Source organism: Canis lupus, chromosome 27 (genome assembly GCF_003254725.2).
Source record: "Canis lupus dingo isolate Sandy chromosome 27, ASM325472v2, whole genome shotgun sequence".
Lineage (NCBI taxonomy): Eukaryota > Metazoa > Chordata > Mammalia > Carnivora > Canidae > Canis > Canis lupus.
Genome location: NC_064269.1, coordinates 820,001 through 838,014, shown reverse-complemented (window position 1 = coordinate 838,014; position 18,014 = coordinate 820,001). Strand labels below are relative to the sequence as shown.

General features: G+C 49.2%; 1 protein-coding gene across 2 annotated transcripts in view; it reads left to right on the top strand.

The window, feature by feature from the left end:
• NCKAP1L (NCK associated protein 1 like) overlaps positions 1 to 18,014 on the top strand; it is a 53,917-nt gene that overhangs the window by 26,049 nt on the left and 9,854 nt on the right. For both annotated transcript variants that reach the window (XM_025458674.3, XM_049102900.1), the window contains 18 exons: positions 56 to 212; positions 2,248 to 2,304; positions 2,796 to 2,892; positions 3,504 to 3,613; positions 3,784 to 3,916; positions 4,460 to 4,541; positions 4,733 to 4,791; positions 5,007 to 5,152; positions 6,301 to 6,433; positions 6,717 to 6,836; positions 9,235 to 9,377; positions 9,674 to 9,805; positions 11,111 to 11,329; positions 12,698 to 12,828; positions 16,398 to 16,495; positions 16,616 to 16,709; positions 16,882 to 16,964; positions 17,460 to 17,540. In XM_025458674.3, the coding sequence (XP_025314459.1) occupies positions 56 to 212; positions 2,248 to 2,304; positions 2,796 to 2,892; positions 3,504 to 3,613; positions 3,784 to 3,916; positions 4,460 to 4,541; positions 4,733 to 4,791; positions 5,007 to 5,152; positions 6,301 to 6,433; positions 6,717 to 6,836; positions 9,235 to 9,377; positions 9,674 to 9,805; positions 11,111 to 11,329; positions 12,698 to 12,828; positions 16,398 to 16,495; positions 16,616 to 16,709; positions 16,882 to 16,964; positions 17,460 to 17,540 (2,075 nt within the window). The remainder of the gene's footprint in view (positions 1 to 55; positions 213 to 2,247; positions 2,305 to 2,795; positions 2,893 to 3,503; positions 3,614 to 3,783; positions 3,917 to 4,459; positions 4,542 to 4,732; positions 4,792 to 5,006; positions 5,153 to 6,300; positions 6,434 to 6,716; positions 6,837 to 9,234; positions 9,378 to 9,673; positions 9,806 to 11,110; positions 11,330 to 12,697; positions 12,829 to 16,397; positions 16,496 to 16,615; positions 16,710 to 16,881; positions 16,965 to 17,459; positions 17,541 to 18,014) is intronic.

Sequence of the window (18,014 nt, the reverse complement as noted above, 5' to 3'; positions counted from 1 at the left end):
GTCACATGGATAGAAAATTCTAAGTCTTCTTCTGCACTGTTTTACCCACCTGCAGTTGGGTTTCTCCTTTGTAACGGGTGCCTCAACTCCAACAGCCAGTGCCAGAAGCTGTGGAAGCTGTGTCTGCAGGGCTCCCTGTACATCACCCTCATCCGAGAGGATGTGCTACAAGTACACAAGGTCACCGAGGACTTGTTTAGCAGTTGGAAAGGGTGAGACACGAGAGCCAACTGATCTTATTTTGAGATTTTTAAGGGGTTTTGAGGTAAGACAGAAATTAAGGGAAGAAAACATTTTCAGGAGGAAGTATCGGTTATTTATGTTAGATGACATTGACAGGTCAAGGAGAATGAGGACTGACAAACGTTCCTTGGGTTCGGCTATAAAGATGGTCTTAGTGTCCTTCCTGTGGGCAGCTTCAGTTGAGTGGTGAGGCTGAGAGCTGGGTTGTGGTGGGTTTGGAAGCAAGTGGGAGATAACGAATTTAATAAATCCCTCTTTTAAGAAGTTTGTGACGGGAAGAATAGAGAGACAACTACAAAGAGAGGGAGGTGTTGAGTTGAGGACGGGGTCAGATACTTTTATTACTTTTTTATAGTTGTAAGCTAAAATCCAAAAATGTACAAAGTGGAAGCTGACTACAGTCTCATCTCCCAGAATAATTTGGTGTGTGTCCTCCAATGCTTGTGTGTATACATAAGCATGTAAAGGTGTGCTTGTATTTTCAACTTTATATAAGCAATTAAAAATATTTTATTTATTTATTCATAAGAGACACACACAGAGAGGCAGGGACACAGGCAAAGGGAGAAGCAGGCTCTTTGCAGGAGCCTAATGTGGGACTCGATCCCGGGCCCCGGGGTCACAACCTGAGCCGAAGGCAGCCGCCCAGCCGCTGAGCAAAACCTGATGATTATTGCTGTTAAGGAGTGGAAGGCATTGTTTGAAGAGCGTTCAGGTCCCCAACACTACGAACAACAACTAGCATGTAAGATGTGTAGTGTAGTGAGTTCTTTGGCAGAAATGATCTAATTTGATCCTCCTCAAGTAACTTCATGTTACTTAGGTATCAGTATATTCTTTTGATATACGAGAAAATGGGGCTCAATCTCAATGTCACTCAGTTAATATGGAATTAGGAAATAATTCCAGATTTCTTGGCTCTCAATCCTGTTGCTCTCCATCGCACCATGCAGAGGTTGAAATAATTATCTCCCAGGAATGCCATGGAGATGAATCCTGATTTAATTAAGATACTTTCCAACTCTAGATTTCTTTGATTCTGTGCCAAGTTCAGTAAGGGGTGGTCTGGAAAAGGGAGAAGACAGGTTATGAAGTTTAACTAATGCAGTGGCAATAGTGATCCTGGGCAGGAGGAGACAGATATAAGCAACACGGGGAGCACGCGAAGCCTAAGGTAATGTGGGAGTTTTGAGCACGGGTCCCTAATAGAAGAAAAGAGGTATGGTCAGGACAGTCAACTATTCCAGCCAAACAGAGAACAATGAAAAGGCCATTTGATGATTCGGCCATGCACACTGACCTTAGAGCAGTTTTTAGGGTCAAAGGCCTTGAGGGACTCAGGGGTCAGTGAAAGGTGGGGAAGTAAAAAGAATAGGTGTCTCTTTGGAGGAGTTTGGTGGTTATAGGAGAATGGGAAAGCTCAGTAGATTGTCAGGGTCAAGTGAGGCTCTTTTAAGATCCGGGAGGCTTTGAATTCATGTGTTGGGAAAAGAGAATAAACCAATGGAGAGGGAGAGATTAAAGTGACAAAGAGATAACTGATAAAGGAAAATTCTAAGAGGAGATAGGTAGGATCCAAGGTAGAGCTAGAATAACTACTGGGACTTAAGAGCAAGGCCTGTGTCATTTATGCACTGCCCCTTTTATTTCCCTCAAACCTGGAAGAGTGCTTTGGCCTGACAGTGTCAAGGCAGGAACACAAGTCCAGTCCCAGTTTTGCCGTTAAGGCCCTACGTAACCTGGGGCTAGTCGTTTTTCTTCCTTAGATAGCACTTCCTTCATCTGCACAATCCCGAGGAGAACCAGATAATCTCTAAGCTCTGTGAGTCTCTTCTTAATGGGCCAGGGTGAGAAGTTGGGTTCGTAAAGACCCTGGTAGTGACGGCTGCTGCCCGTGCTTCCCATACATAGGCTGTAGTGTGGAATCTCTCAGGACTGGGAAAGTGGGACAGAGCCTCTAATGGGTGGTGTGGCCAACCCTGCTGTGCTTGTGTCAATCTCCAGGTATGGCAAGAGAGTGGCAGACATAAAGGAAAGCAAGGAACATGTAATTGCGAACAGGTAAAGGTGGGGAATGGGTTCCCCAAGACGGGATGAAATAGGAATCTCTCCTGACCTTTGTTCTCACCCAAGCCACCCTAGTGTCTGTAGAGCTTTCTTGCTTTTCCTTTTTTTTTTTTTTAACCATATTTATTTTTATTTTTATTTATTTATGATGGTCACAGAGAGAGAGAAAGAGAGAGGCAGAGACATAGGCAGAGGGAGAAGCAGGCTCCATGCACCGGGAGCCCAACATGGGATTCGATCCCGGGTCTCCAGGATCGCGCCCTGGGCCAAAGGCAGGCGCCAAACCGCTGCGCCACCCAGGGATCCCGCTTTCTTGCTTTTCAACCCAAGAACTTGCTGTTGCCCCACAGATTCTTAGGTTTTCTTACCAAGTCTAATTGCAGCAATGAACCTTCGTCCTCCCTGATGCCCCTTCCTAAATGCCTTAGGAGGATTTTTAAGGATGGGAGAGGCATTACTCTCTAGTTTTCCCTTTCTTTCCTCAGTGGCCAGTTTCACTGTCAACGGCGCCAGTTTCTGCGGATGGCAGTGAAGGAGCTGGAGACTGTGCTAACTGATGAGCCAGGACTACTGGGTCCCAAGGCAAGAGAAAGATGTGTGGGCTGGGGGCTGGTGACCAGGGATAAAAGACTATGTCAGGGAGTGACTTGGCATTCATGAGTTTTTGCATTTCTGACTCTTTCGTGATCTCATTGTGTATGGATAAGCGGATGCAGGGAGTTCCCTGCATCGCTCGCTTAGCTCTTTCTCTCTGTTTGTGGCACTTGGCAGTTCTTTGTACCTTCCCTTGAGTCTCCTTGGAGTACCACAAAACTCGTTGGATATCTTTTTTGGGCACTATCAGGGGGTAGTATATCATAGCCATTTGTGTCCTCGTCTTACCCTCTATTTGAGCGTGAACTAATTGAAGGGAGAGCTTGCTTTTTTCCTTTTGAACCACATAAATGCCTAGTAAATATTTCTAAGATTTAACAGGCATGAAAAGGTATTGGCTGTGAGCTAATGTCAACATGTGTACATGTCTGATTCTGTTTCACATGTTTTTTTTTTGTGGTTCTCTGTGTTTATTATCGGACACTATTGCTGGTGTGGCTACACAATTGCATCTCTGTGCATATTATCACGATAGTTCTCTGTGCTTTGAAATCTGGTTTTCAAGTTGAAAATTCTCATAGTCCCTGTCTTCTCCTTAGGCCCTTTATGTTTTCATGGCCCTGTCCTTCATTCGTGATGAGGTCACCTGGCTGGTTCGCCACACAGAAAACGTCACCAAGACAAAGACTCCTGAGGACTATGCTGACTCGTTAGTACTCGACATGGTTAAGAATCTTGACCTTAGATGGATGGGGGGAAAGGGACAGGGAGACATCAAATGACCTCAGGAGGTTTCCCCGTCAGCTCTGTTATCACTGCTTTTGTCTCAGTTGGTATTTCTAGCCTCAAAATCTCCCTGTTCTCATCCTCTCTTTGCAGGAGCATTGCAGAACTGCTTTTCTTGTTGGAGGAAATTAGGGCTCTGGTCCGAAGACACATCAAAGTGATACAGCAGTACCACCTTCAGTACCTGGCTAGATTTGATGCTCTTGTGCTGAGCGACATCATTCAAGTAAGTTCAATGGACCCTTGGGGGCCACTCTGGCTGAGTCTCATACTCTGTAGATTGTGTGTCAAAAAGCATGATTTTGGGATCCCTGGGTGGCTCAGCGGTTTGGTGCCTGCCTTCAGCCCAGGGCGTGATCCCGGGGTCCCGGGATCGAGTCCCACGTCGGGCTCCCTGCATGGAGCCTGCTTCTCCCTGTGCCTATGTCTCTGCCTCTCTCTCTCTGTGTCTCTCATGAATAAATAAATAAAATCTTAAAAAAAAAAGCACAATTTTCCTCTCTACATTTGCTAAAAGGGAAAAAGAAAGACAATCTCCACAGTCTTTTAAAAAAATTCCTCCTACATGAAGCTACATAGAAATAGAAGAGAAAAATAAAGAGAAATTGGGTGTTAACAGGGCAGGGAAGCCAGGGAGTTCCCTGCATCTCTCGCTTAGCTCTTTCTCTCTGTTTGTGGCACTTGGCAGTTCTTTGTACCTTCACGCGTTGAGTGAGCCTTGTGGTCCTCATCTCTACCCGCTTGATGGCGACTCCCAACTTTTTTCTAGAACCTGTCTGTGTGTCCTGAGGAGGAGTCCATTATAATGTCCTCATTCGTCAGTACTCTCTCCTCTCTGAATCTCAAACAAGGTAATTGGAGGGAATGGAGGAGGAAAGGTCTTTTAAGGGTCTATCTAAGGGTGAACATCTTTTGTTCTGGAAATACCGATCTTGAGCCCGGGAATGGGGGAAGGTGACTTTGAAAAGGACCTGCCATTCTGTGAAGCTGGATGTAGGGTGCTGTTTTATTATTTTCTTTTAAACTTCTGCTTTTCTTGCAGTTGATAGTGGAGAGAAATTTGAATTCTCTGGACTGAGGCTGGACTGGTTCCGTCTACAGGTAGGGCTGTTCCTGTTAACGGTCTCCCATTCTGAAGGTTCTTCATCCCCGGCAGTCCCTTCTCTTTTTATTTCCTGATCTCTCCTGTATGGAGTGATCCAGCATTGAAAGCTGCTACTTGGCAGGACAAACCCTGGCCAAACTGTAGCTCCAAGGCTCGCAGTCCTTTTCATTTATCTTGCTCTTCTCCACCCTTTTCCTAACTCCAACCATAGGCATATACCAGTGTGGCTAAGGCTCCCCTGCACCTGCACGAGAACCCTGACTTAGCCAAGGTGATGAACCTCATTGTCTTTCACTCCCGAATGCTGGACTCCGTAGAGAAAGTACTGGTGGAAACTTCTGACTTGTCTACTTTTTGGTATGTCCTTATTCAGAGCTCTTTATCATTTGACCCAATCTCTTCCCAGGTCTCTGTGGAGAATGGCAGTTCCTTCCTGCAGATGGGAAAATCTTGTTTTCTTTGAGACCTCCGTAGAGGCAGATGCTCCGACTCACTCATTCCACGTTCTACCAAGTGATAGGACTCTGAAGTTGATTTCCTTTCGTTTTGACTTTCTTTAGGATAATTATCTGGGATAATTCATCAGTGTATCTTTTGCCACATTATTATCTTTGGAACTTTCTTCAGCTTCTTTGTATTCTTGGGACCTTGTGAATTAAAAGAGACACAGAAAATGTGGAGTTTTCGTGGAAAGAGCTGAGAGTAATTGAGAGAGCTGGAGAATAGGGCCTTTGGAGAATGAAGCTTAGTTTGTCTTCCTCAGGTATCATTATCATTCAGCATTTATCAAGTGACCACTGTCGTACATAACTCTATCCTTTGGTAGATCAAACAAACGACACAACATGTTGGCTCTGCTCTCTGCATTCGGTACAGGTGGGGACATACAAGATTCATATGTGAAAAGGACATCGACATGTTAATTTCAAGCATAAGAAAGCATATAAAGGGTGCACGGTGTTGAGCAGATACAGGATTAAGGAAAGATTAGTATCATGGGATTAACCTGAGAAGGTTTTCTGGATCCTGAGTGGTTGAATTTTAGGAGAGAGATGAATTAATATTACTGAAGGACTTCTAAATTCGGAAGAATGGCCCAAATCATGCAGAGATTCTGAGGAAAGAATAGCAAACTTTGTACAAGAGAGGGGAAGAAGATTAGCACTAAACTGCTGTGGGGTCCAATATAAAAGTCCAAAAGGGTTAAGTTTCTTGGCTTCCTGTCTACTTTAAGAGTAGAGAAATATGGGGCACTTGGCTGGCTAAGTCAGCAGAGCAGATGACTCTTGATCTGGGGTTCACAAGTTTAAGCCCCATGTTGGGCATAGAGCTTACTTAAAAAAAAAAAAAGGAGCAGGGAAATGAAGAAGGGCGGGGTGAAGAGCAACAAATATTTGTTGAAAGAATGAATATCCTTTCCACCTCAAAGGTACCAGCTCCTAAACCCTGGTTCTGAGTCTCCTTCCCCCTTTTCTTTTTTTTTTTTTCTTTCCCCTTTTCCGCAGCTTCCATCTCCGTACCTTTGAGAAGATGTTTACCATGACCCTGGAGGAGCCTACCATGTTGCGTTATGCCATTGCTTTCCCCCTGATTTGTGCTCATTTTGTCCACTGCACTCATGAGATGTGCCCAGAGGAGGTGGGTACCCTGAACTCTAACCCTGCCATCTGTCTAATCACATCTCGTCCTTGTTCCCCCAAACACAATTCTAAGCGCTGGTTTTGGTCATAAGAAGGGTTCATAGATATATGACGTGTGTCCCTGGATGTCATGGCTTGATACCGAATGTGTCCTCTCTCTGGGCCTCAGTTTCTTCTTCTGTAGAAGGAGTGGTAGCTCAGGCCAGGGGATCAGAGCAGAAAATGAGGAAGAAGTGGCTTTCTTGGTGATGACCGTTTCTTCCTTGCTCCCCTTCCCAAAGTACCCCCACCTGAAAAACCACAGCCTTCATCACTGCAACTCCTTCCTGGAAGAGTTGGCCAAGCAGACCAGCAACTGTGTCCTGGAGATCTGTGCTGAACAACGAAATCTGAGCGAGCAGGTAGGCTCAAAAAAAAAACAAACAAAAAAACAAACAAACAACAAAAAACAACCGAAAAACACCAAAAAGCCTTCGGTCTCTGTTTCCATTCCCCTCTGTTGACCTTGTCTTCCTCTCAAAAGCCAAGTTCTCTAACCCTTTCTCTCAAGTAGGGCTAGGGCTTTGTGTACTTGAGTTTATGGTAGGTTTTATTTTGTTTTTTCTTGGTGTAGTTCCATCAGTCTTTACTCCCTCGGGACTAGATAGAGGTGTCTAAAAATACTCTTATTTGAACAGCTGAACACCAGCAAAAACAATGCTCTCATTGGAAGAGTTCTGAGAGATGGGTTAACTTTCTAATTTATTTCTCCTCCTTTCTCTGCCCTGTGTACACATACTTAGGACAGTGGCCCCCTGTGTTACCCGTCTTGTCTCACCTTTCTGCCCATCTGCACACTAATCTGTGGCTATGTGAACATTTCCAGGCACCCCCTCTGTAATTTATTTTATTTTATTTTATTTTATTTTATTTTATTTTATTTATTATTTATTTATTTATTTATTTATTTATTTATTTTTGGCTGGTATCATAAATTTATTTTTTATTGGTGTTCAATTTGTCAACATACAGAATGACACCCCATTTTTGAAATTTAAATTCAATTCGCCAACCTATAGTACCATACCCAGTGCTCATCCCATCTAGTGCCCTCCTCAGTGCCCGTCACTCCTCTGTGTTTATCCTCAGGGCTGCTTTCTTGTCCGTCGTCTGCGTATTTTCCCCTCTCTCCCTTCCTTCGACTGACTCACGGCCCCTGGTCATGATCAGCTCAATCTAAATCTCAGAAAATTTGAAAATGAGGAGCTATTTCTGCTGTTGCCCTGGAGTCTTTTAGGTTTCCTAGACTACCCACCCTTCCTGGGTTTGAGTCAGGCTTTGTAGCAACTTTGGTAGAAGGATGAGCCAGGTTCTGTGTGTGTGTGTGTGTGTGTTGTGTGTACATATGGACAGTTAATTTTATTACTTATGTAACCTTTCCATCTTCTCATAGGTAATGTGTGGATGAAAATAGTTTCTTCATGGAGGTAGCATAGAGATGAAATGAAGTTGAGCATGTTAAATATTCAATACCCGATTCTCAAAGATGTCAACTGTTCTATTATTTGGTACTTACTGGGCACTAAGCTCGGGGCTGGGTTTTGGGATGGGCCCCAGAAGGAAGTTACACAATCCCTGCCCTTGGGGAATGTCCCGATTTAAGGGAAAAACGGGATAAAAATACACGTTAGAAAGAAACTTAAGTAATGGATGCAAAGAAGATAGATAAGCAAGTATGATTATGAGCATACTCATCACTCAATTTGAATACCTACTACGTGCAAGAGACGCAGTTAAAGAGACTTGCTCAGTGCTGTATCAGGGATGACTAAAATATGCCGTGAGTAACTGTTTTCACACACACCCGAACTTTTGCAACCAAGTGAGTATTACCCCCTCCAGAGTTATCATTTCCAATAAATATTTGGTGACGTTGACATTATTAATGGAGCTACGTCTTTTGGAACTAATTTTAGAATCCACCACAGACATCTTGGCATAATTTCAGGGTTGACATATCATAGTATCACGTCTTTTAGTGTGATTGTGAAGTAACAAAACCCGTTTTCTCACAGCTCTTAGGCTGTTCTGAGAGTGATTCCACATGGGGAGTTTCCAGACGTAGCTCTGTACATGCTCAGCAGCACGGGATGAAATGGAGAGAATTCTAAGATGATTACCTTGAAGGAGGCAGCTGGATACATGATATTCTATTTACATTTTCTGTGCAGCTGACCCAGTATCTTGGTGAAGAGAAGGGAGGGAGAATTGGTGTTGAACCTAACTAGCAAGAAATATGCTATCTTATGAAAAAGAAAAGAAGTAGAGAGAGAGAGAGAGAGAGTGCTGGCCATATGGTGAGCTTTGAGTCTTTGGAGGGCTGTATGGGTCACCGACTCTATGGGACACAATAGGTGAGAATGTAGACGGGTGTTCCATGGAAGCAAAAACCAACTGTCTTCCCAGGTTGGAAGACCCTAGAAAGTGCAGTTGAGTGGAGCTCTTAGATCCCAACCTCTACTTGAATGTTTCCATCAGGGAAGACTCTCAGGATGTAGGTAGGGACTTGATGATCTGATCCACAAAAGACCCTGCCATTTGGAGACTTTGAGCCCTAACCATGAGGGGTATTTAGTGAAACCTGAAAGAACTGAGTGTAATTCAGATGGGCCCCCATTAGGGAAAGAGATGCTGGAAGGAACGAGAGAGAAAGGTAGGAAAATTAAAGAATGGACAATACTGGAGGGCCTGTTGGATGGGCTTCTTGTCAGTTTTAGGAATGACTCCCATTTCTCTACTCGCTTGTGTTTGTTCCTAAAGCTTCTACCTAAACACTGTGCCACTACCATCAGCAAGGCCAAGAATAAGAAAATGAAGCAGAAGCAGACTCCCAGGAAGGGAGAGCCCGAGAGGGACAAGCCAGGAGCTGAGAGTCACCGGAAGAACCGCAGCATTGTCACCAAGTGAGGACCGGGGCCCTTGGGGGCCAGGTGGGCAGTCCTCAAAGAAGGGAGAGCAGGGAGGAGGGAAGGTGGTGCACAGCAGGAGGATGTGGAGGTGGTGGTGGGGAATGACAGCTACGGAAAAGCACGTACAGGTGAATTTTCTCCTTTGCCTTTGAGGGCGGCACAGTGTGCTGGTCTAGTAGTCCTAGAAGAGGAAAGGTCTGGGGGCCGTGGGCCTGAGGAATCCCTCCCAGGTACTAGCAGGCAGAGCCAGAACCGTAATCAAGGCTCATTTTACTTTCTCCGCGTCCCAGCATGGACAAGCTTCACTTACACTTGACAGAATTGGCGCTGACAATGAATCACGTGCACAGCTTCTCGGTGTTTGAACACACCATCTTCCCTTCTGAGTATCTCAGCAGCCATCTGGAGGCCAGGCTCAACAGGTATCATCACCCTTTCCTTGTCTTCGACGTTGGCCTCGTATGTTGGCTCTGAAAGCCGGGTCCTGTTAGGTTCTTCTTGGTGGTCATTCTGATGCGGTCCATCTGGCGTAGGCCTCAAGTGTCTTTATTAAAATCCAATTAGGGGATCCCTGGGTGGCGCAGCGGTTTGGCGCCTGCCTTTGGCCCAGGGCGCGATCCTGGAGACCCGGGATCGAATCCCACGTCGGGCTCCCAGTGCATGGAGCCTGCTTCTCCCTCTGCCTGTGTCTCTGCCTCCCTCTCTCTCTCTCTCTCTCTCTCTGTGACTATCATAAATAAATAAAAAAATTAAAAAAAAATCCAATTAGAAAAAGGGTCCCAAGCTTCTACACGGGGTTTTGGGGGGGGGGGGCACAACCAGAATTGATTACCACCGGCTCAACAGAGTGAGCAGGGCTTTTGCAGTCAGCAGACCTGAGTTGACAGCCTGGCCCTGGGCTAAGACCCTGGAGCAGGGATCGACTTGTCTGAGCCTCAGTTTCTGATCCCGTGAATGAGGATGATGATAGGTACCTCACGGTGACAACACGGTGGTTGAGAATCGGAATAGAATTAAAGGTGGTAAATAACGAGGACAACGTTCCTGGTGTGTGTAGGCTTTGGTAAAATAGATTCCCTTCCTTCCACTGTGCCTCTCTTTCCATTGCTCCCAGAAGGAGGAGGAACATTCCTGATATTGGAATTGGATGCTGTAGTCAGCAACTAGGGGAACGAAGGGAAGAATTGTTTCGAACAATCCCCTAGTCTGCTATGTTTTGTTTTTACAATATGTAATGTATTCACTCGAGTTGCCAGGGAAGGCCTGCTTGAGGAAGCAGACATTTGAATAATGAAGGAAGCGAGGAAGCCAAGTCTGCGACTATCTGGGAAAGAGCATTCTAGGTAGAGGAACTAGCCAGTGCGAAGGTTTCCGAGGTGGGAGCCTGCCTGGAATGCTCAGGGGACACAGGGGAGGCCGGTGAGGCTGGAGCAGAATGAGCCAGGGGCAGATGGGGCGGCTGTGGGGTTAGAGGTTGGGGGAGTGGCAGACTGTGCAGGTGTTTCTGTGTCATTGTGAGCACTTTGATTTTTATTCTGAGTGAGACGGGGAGTGGGGGGGACACCTGCGCAGGAACGGGGGACGCACCTACCTCCTTGGGTTGCTATGAGACTTAAAGGAGACATTGCATGTACTTCAATCCTAGCACAGCGCCGGGAACACAGTGCAGATATGCTGTTACTGCGTCTAATATTATGATTGTGATTGTGATTTTTTTTATCACCCAGAGCCATTGTGTGGCTGGCTGGCTACAACGCCGCAACCCAGGAGATTGCAAGGCCTTCTGAGCTGTTGGCAGGAGTCAAGGCGTATATCAGCTTCATACAGTCGCTGGCCCAGTTTGTGGGTGCCGATGTTTCTAGAGTCATCCGCAATGCCCTCCTCCAGCAGACTCAGCCACTGGATTCGTGCGGGGAACAGACAATCACCACGCTCTACACAAACTGGTCAGTGTTGCTCGTCCTCTTCCACCGCCTTTGTTAGCACTTTTTCCTTTATATGGTCAGAACTCGGGTCCAGGCGTTTCAGCTCCCAGGGTCACAGACCCCCAGACGGGCTTGTTTCTGCTCGACAACTGGCGCAGTAAGTGGGGGCCAACCCAGATCTCCTTTTTGTCCATGGAGGATCTTCTGTGTAACTCCATTCCTCTTTTATTTATTTTATTTTATTTATTTATTTTTTAAAAAGATTTTATTTATTTATTCATGAGAGACACAGAGAGAGAGGCAGAGACCCAGGCAGAGGGAGAAGCAGGCTCCATGCAGGGAACCCGACGTGGGACTCGATCCCGGGTCTCTAGGGTCACGCCCTGGGCTGAAGGCGGTGCTAAACCGCTGAGCCACCTGGGCTGCCCTCTTTTTTTTTTTTCTTTTTAAAGATTTATTTATTTTAGAGAGAGAGAGCTGGAGTGCTTGCCTGTGAGTGGGGAGGGGCAGAGGGAGGAGAAGGGGAGGGTCCCAGGGACGCCCTGCTGAGTGGGAGCCCAGTGCAGGCCTTGCCCCCGTGACCCTGAGACCAGGACCTGAGCTGGAGCCAGAGTCAGATGCTTAGCGGCCTGAGCCACCCGGGCGGCCCTGACCTTTGTCCCTGGGTCGCTGGTACTTAGTCGCCTTTTCCTGGATTCTCCGTGTTTAGTTTCAATACTCTCTCTTCCTCTTTCTGGAGTTCTCCAATCTCTCATTTTGCCCGGCTCCTCTCCTGAGGACGGTGCGTGTGACCCCTGCGACGCAGGATCTGCAGGGCGGCTCACCTGTGACCTGGCAGCTCGGGGCCAGCAGGGTGGCTCCATGGGCCGGGCCTGCTCTCCGGAGCCCGAGGAGGCGGGAGTGGGCAGCCTTGGAGGCCAGGAAGGCGGGAGAGGCTGGACTCCTGCCTCCCCGAGCCACTGGGTGGCGTCCTGATCCCAGTGTCAGCTCCGCGGTGGCAGCAGCGGCCGAAGGGCCCGTGGGCTCGGGCCTGGGCCAGTTCCTGAGGCCCGCGGGGCGGTCAGGAGGTCGGAGGTCGGGCCTGGAGGCCTGGCGCTGGGCCTCCGCAGTGGCCTCCGCTACCTCCTCCCCGGTCACTGCCCCCCGACGCCTTCCTTTTAATGTGAAATCTTCCAGTTTCAGAATGTTGACAACAAGTTCAAATTAAAAGAGGAAACCGGCCTTGCGTCGGTGGCTGGCTTTGGCCCGTGGGTGGCGGGACTCGTGGGAGGCCGAGGCTGGGGCCGGGGCCGGTAGCCCGGGGGTTAAAGGGGTGCTTCCCGTCCCCGAGTCCTCCCTGCCCCCGCGGCCTTGGCAGAGCGTGTGCCCTGAGCCTGGGCCCTCCTGCAGGTACCTGGAGGGTCTGCTTAGACAGGCCAGCAGCGGGACCATCACCCTGGCCCCAGCCATGCAGGCCTTCGTCAGCCTGCCCAGAGAGGGGGAGCAGAACTTCAGCGCCGAGGAGTTCTCCGACGTCTCTGGTGAGCCCCGCGCCGGGCCCTGCCAGGGAGCTGCGCCTCGTCCCTGCCGCGGGCTCTCGGCCGCCGACGCGCCTCCGCTCTCCCCACTGCCGGGGCTCGTGCCTGCGCCCTCTGGCAGCCCCGTGGCAGTCCGAGCTAGGGACGCCGCGAGCTCGGAGGGGACACCAAGCTGAGGACCGGCCGGGTGGCAGGGGCACAGGGAGGCGGGGCGAGGCCGGGGCACTCAGGCCCGGAAAGGGTTTGTTTTTATTTACTTTATTTTATTATTTATTTATTCATTCATTCATTCATTCATTCATTCATTTATTTATTTATTTATTTATGGTTTGTTTTTAGAAGGGTGGTAAAGACTTATTTTCTATTTCCACACAGAATAAAGAGTGAGGCATACAATGAAGGATAAAGGATACATGTGGGCAGGCCCGGTGGCTCAGCGGTTTAGTGCCGCCTGCAGCCCAGGCTGTGACCCCGGGTCCCGGGATCGAGTCCCATGTCAGGCTCCCCGCATGGAGCCTGCTTCTCCCTCTGCTTGTGTCTCTGCCTCTCTCTCTCTTTAAATAAATAAAATCTTTAAAAAAAATAAAAATAGGACAAAGGATACATGTAAAGAGAGCATTCTGATATTTGGAATTACTAAGTACTGCTCTAGTATCAGGGTCTCTTCTTTCCTTTTTCTTTTTTTTGGTCTTTAAAAAATTTTTATTTAAATTCAATTTACCAACATATAGTATGACGCCCTGTGATCACCTCCCCATGTGGCATCTTCATTCTTAGGGATATTTTATTTTATTTTTTATTTTATTTTATTTTATTATTTTATTTTATTTTAATTTATTTATTATTTTATTTTATATTTATTTTATCGTTATTTTATTTTATTATTTTATTTTATTTTATTATTTATTATTATTTTATTATTTTATTTTATTTTATTTCTTTAAGGCATACAATTTATTTATTTATTTATTTATTTATTTATTTATTTATTTATTTAGTTATTTATTTATTTTTAAGGCATACATTTTAGGGCCGTACTTAGCCAGAGCTTGAATTGCTAATGTGCACCAGTGACAATAAAATAATAGCTGACATTCACTGTGGGCTGAGTTCTGAACGTTCACACGCATTAATTCCTTTAATCTTCACATTGGCTTTGAGATAGGCGCTCCCATTACCCCCGGTTTACAGATGAGGACGCCGAGACACAGAGAGGTGAAGGAGCTTGCCTGAGGTCACACAGGCCATAAATGGTGGGACCGGGATTTCAGCTCAAGGTAGTTAAATTCTGGAACCTGGGTGCTTGACCATATGCATGCGGCTTCCCAGTGTGTACACGGGCTTCCGTGTCTCAAGGCCTGCGGGTAAGGGTCACGGAGCGAATGGGTTGGGGAGTCCTTCTTTTTGTTTTAAAGAGGGCCAGCAGCCATACAGATCCTTTTTATTTATTTATTTTTAAGATTTTATTTATTAATTCGCGAGAGACATGCACAGAGAGAGGCAGAGACACAGGCAGAGGGAGAAGCAGGCTCCATGCAGAGAGCCCTACTCGGGACTTGATCCCGGGACCCCGGGGTCACGCCCTGGGCTGAAGGCGGTGCTCAACCGCTGAGCCCCCCAGGGATCCCCGAGACCCTTTTTAATGGATTTGTTTCACTGCCGGATGAACTGGGGTACTGCGTCCTCCTTCCTCTCACCTCCATATAAACCAGGGCTTCTGCGTGGTGTCTGGGCCGGTGGGGGATGCCTCCACGACCCTGCCTCCTCTGCTCTTCCCCTGCCCTGCTGCCCTCGTGGTGGTGGTGCAGGTGGTGGTAGCTGTTATGAGGGAACCCACGGCCCTGTGGTCCAGCTCCGTCTCCTTCTTACCCTCCTCATTCTGACTCCCTCGTAAGCTGACCCTACTCTTTGCCTGTTGGAGGTTTCAGATGTCCCCTCTCATCAACTCCACCCACAAACTGTAGGCAGCATCTAAAATCAGCTTTAGGTCTTGCTGACAACTGATTAGCAGCAGGAGGTAAGGCTGGTTCCCCCTGCTACCACCCCCACCCCAATTTCCCTGAGTTACCATGGTGATGGGGCAATGCTACTGTAAAAATAGATAGATGGAAAGAGAAGGATGCCCCAGGGTTACTAGCCTGGATTTGAGAAGACTCGAGCGAGGAGGTTTGGTGGATCCCAACTGGGGGCTCATGTCTCTTCCCTCTGGAGCACGCAGTTCGCCTCCTCTTCTTCTCTGCCGGCCATTTTAGCATCAGCAAGTTGACCCCGGTGCAAAGTGTTGTTTCTAGCGCTCAGCTCAGTTGTTCCTACTGTAAATAGGAGAGGCCAGAAATGTGTAGGGTTTCGTCCAGACAGGGCTCTGACCAGTTCCACTTCCTCCGTCCTGGGTGGAGGCAGAGATCCACTGGGCCTGCCTTCAAGGACTAGAGGGTGAGCCTTGATTTCTTTCCTCTCTGAACTCTTACTGTGTTTTATTTTATTTTTTTTTTTGTGTTTTATTTTTTTAAAATATTTTATTTATTTATTCATGAGACAGAGAGAGAGAGAGAGGCAGAGACACAGGCGGAGGGAGAAGCAGGCTCCATGCAGGGAGCCTGATGCAGGACTCGATCCCAGGACCCCGGGGTCACGCCCTGGGCCGAAGGCGGTGCTAAACCGCTGAGCCACTCGGGCTGCCCATGGCTAGTGTTTCTAACGGGATTTCCCCAGGCAGGTTTCACTCAATTCATGCAGGACCAGAAGCAGGATGGGTAGGGACGGGTCAGGCATCCGGGCGGACCAGAGGAAGAAGGATTCAGAGGAAACAACACCTGGGATTCTGGGGACGCGTGTTGATTATGAAAAAGAAAAGGTAGCTGGAGGAGAGGAAGATTTGGACAGTGAGGAGAGCGGAGGGGGAGCATAGAGGACGCCCGACCTTAGATGAGGGACCAGTTGTGGTATCTACGGTAAGGGGCGGCACATTGCGCCGGGCGGGGTTCGGGTCCCAGCCCTGGGCTTGGTTAAGTGACCTTGGGCGAGCTTCCCTCTCCTGTGTCTGGTGAACCAGAACGATGTGCCTGTGCTGTAGGCCTCGGGGGCTGTTAAGGGTTATCGTACCAATAGCCCTTTTGTCGTAAATACCGCAAGTTTTTTAGGGTGGTACCTTATCTCAGGATGGTACCTTATTTATGTACCAACTCTGAAGAATTCAGGGCAGATCGTAGTTTCTTCGCTCTACAGAGAAGTAAGTTGAGGCCCAGGAAGGGTCAGTGCCTCCAGGCCCGACCTGTCCTGGGGGTCGCACAGCTTGCCCGCGAGAGCAACACCCAGGTGCCGCCCAAGGGCGCTCGGGGGCGCACAGACGCCGGCAGAGCGCGGAGGAGATGCCGTCTGCAGACGTCTGTGCGCAGCAGCCGGGAGGTCGTCCGTCCCACGGGCCGGCCAGACCCGCCACCCGAGTGGATCCCAGGCCACTTTTGCTCCCCAGCTTCCCGCTTCCTCTCCTTGATGGGGGACACCGCACGCGTTCGCTTACCCCGCGCCTGTCGCCCCCCGCCCGCCCCGGGACGTCTGTAACTCTCTTGCAGAGATGCGGGCCTTGGCGGAGCTCTTGGGCCCCTATGGCATGAAGTTCCTGAGCGAGAACCTGATGTGGCACGTGACCTCTCAGATTGTGGAGCTGAAGGTACGTGGGAGCTGGGCCCGGGAGAGGGGTGCGGGCAGGAGACGGGGGCAGGGCGGGGTGGGGGCCGGGGCCACCGCGACTTGGTCTCTTCCTGCGTCATGTCTCCGGGTGCCGCTGCAGAAGCTGGTGGTGGAAAACATGGACGTGCTCGTTCAGATCCGGTCCAACTTCAGCAAGGCGGACCTGATGGCTTCCCTGCTGCCCCAGCTGACAGGTGAGCACCTCCCTGACAGGAGAGGAAGCTGCGGCACGGCCCTGCGGATGACGGGTGACGGGGTTCGCGGGAAGATCCGGCGGGGGCGGGGGCGGCTAGGCTGGGTCTGCAGGAGCGAACCCATCGCTGTGGCCCTAACGTCTACTTTCCTAATGTTCTTCGTTCTCCTCAGGGGCTGATAACGTGCTGAAGCGCATGACCATCATTGGGGTCATCCTCACGTTCAGGGCCATGGCCCAGGAGGGACTTCGGGAGGTGAGCCGGGGGGTCGGGGCTGCCCCGGGATCAGACGCCTGCGAGGGTAGGCTTGGGATGAGACGTGGTAGAAACACACGGTGAACACTGAGGGAAAAGAAGGAAGAAGGAGCTTGATTTGGTGGAGGTCCTGCAAGGGCCGTGGGGCATGATGAGTGGAGGACCCCGGAGGCATGGCGAGAGGGGCAGTGTGGGAGGCTGGCTGGGTCCCTCTAAGTCCAGGCCCCCGCTTTTAAAAAAGATTTTATTTATTTATTCATGAGAGACACAGAGAGAGAGGCAGGGACACAGGCAGAGGGAGAAGCAGGCTCCACGCAGGGAGCCCGATGCAGGACTCGATCCCGGGACCCTGGGGTCACGCCCTGGGCCGAAGGTGATGCTCAACCGCTGAGCCACCCCGGGGCCCCAAGTCCAGGCCCTTTTTATGTTCGTGTCCATCTGCCTCTGAAGGTACTGGCACCTCCCTGGGGACCCTTGTGTCTTCTCCTCTTGCAGGTGTTCTCCTCCCACTGCCCGTTCCTTATGGGTCCCATTGAGTGCCTGAAGGAGTTTGTCACCGCGGACACAGACATCAAGGTACGGGACCGTGTGAAGTACAATCCCCTCGGGAGATCTGTGTCATCGAGGAGGACGTGGCCAGGATCTTGTAAGGGGAGGGGACGGGGGCTCTGAGGAAGACTGTAGGGAGCTGAGCCAGCCTTTGAATAGGGACGCACCGGCGGAGATTTTGTGGAGCGAGAGCGCTGGTCAGATAATATTCCTGGAGAGCGAGCGAGCGAGGGCGGCGCTGGGGAGACTCGGGGATGGGGAGCTGGGGCACCGGGCTGAGCTGCGGGAGCTGGAGAGCCACTCCCGGGACAGGTGGAGATCTAGGCTAGTGTCCGTCGGTGTCCACCTCGAGTGGGCACAGGATACCCAACCTCGTGCAAACACAGCCCCTCCTCAAGCAGGAGCTTAGGCCCTTCTTTGTAAAAAGATTTATTGCTTCCGTCCCCAGCCACCCTGCCTGCCCTCAGTTTCCCTTTCCTGGCGTTTCCTTTCTCTTGGTTC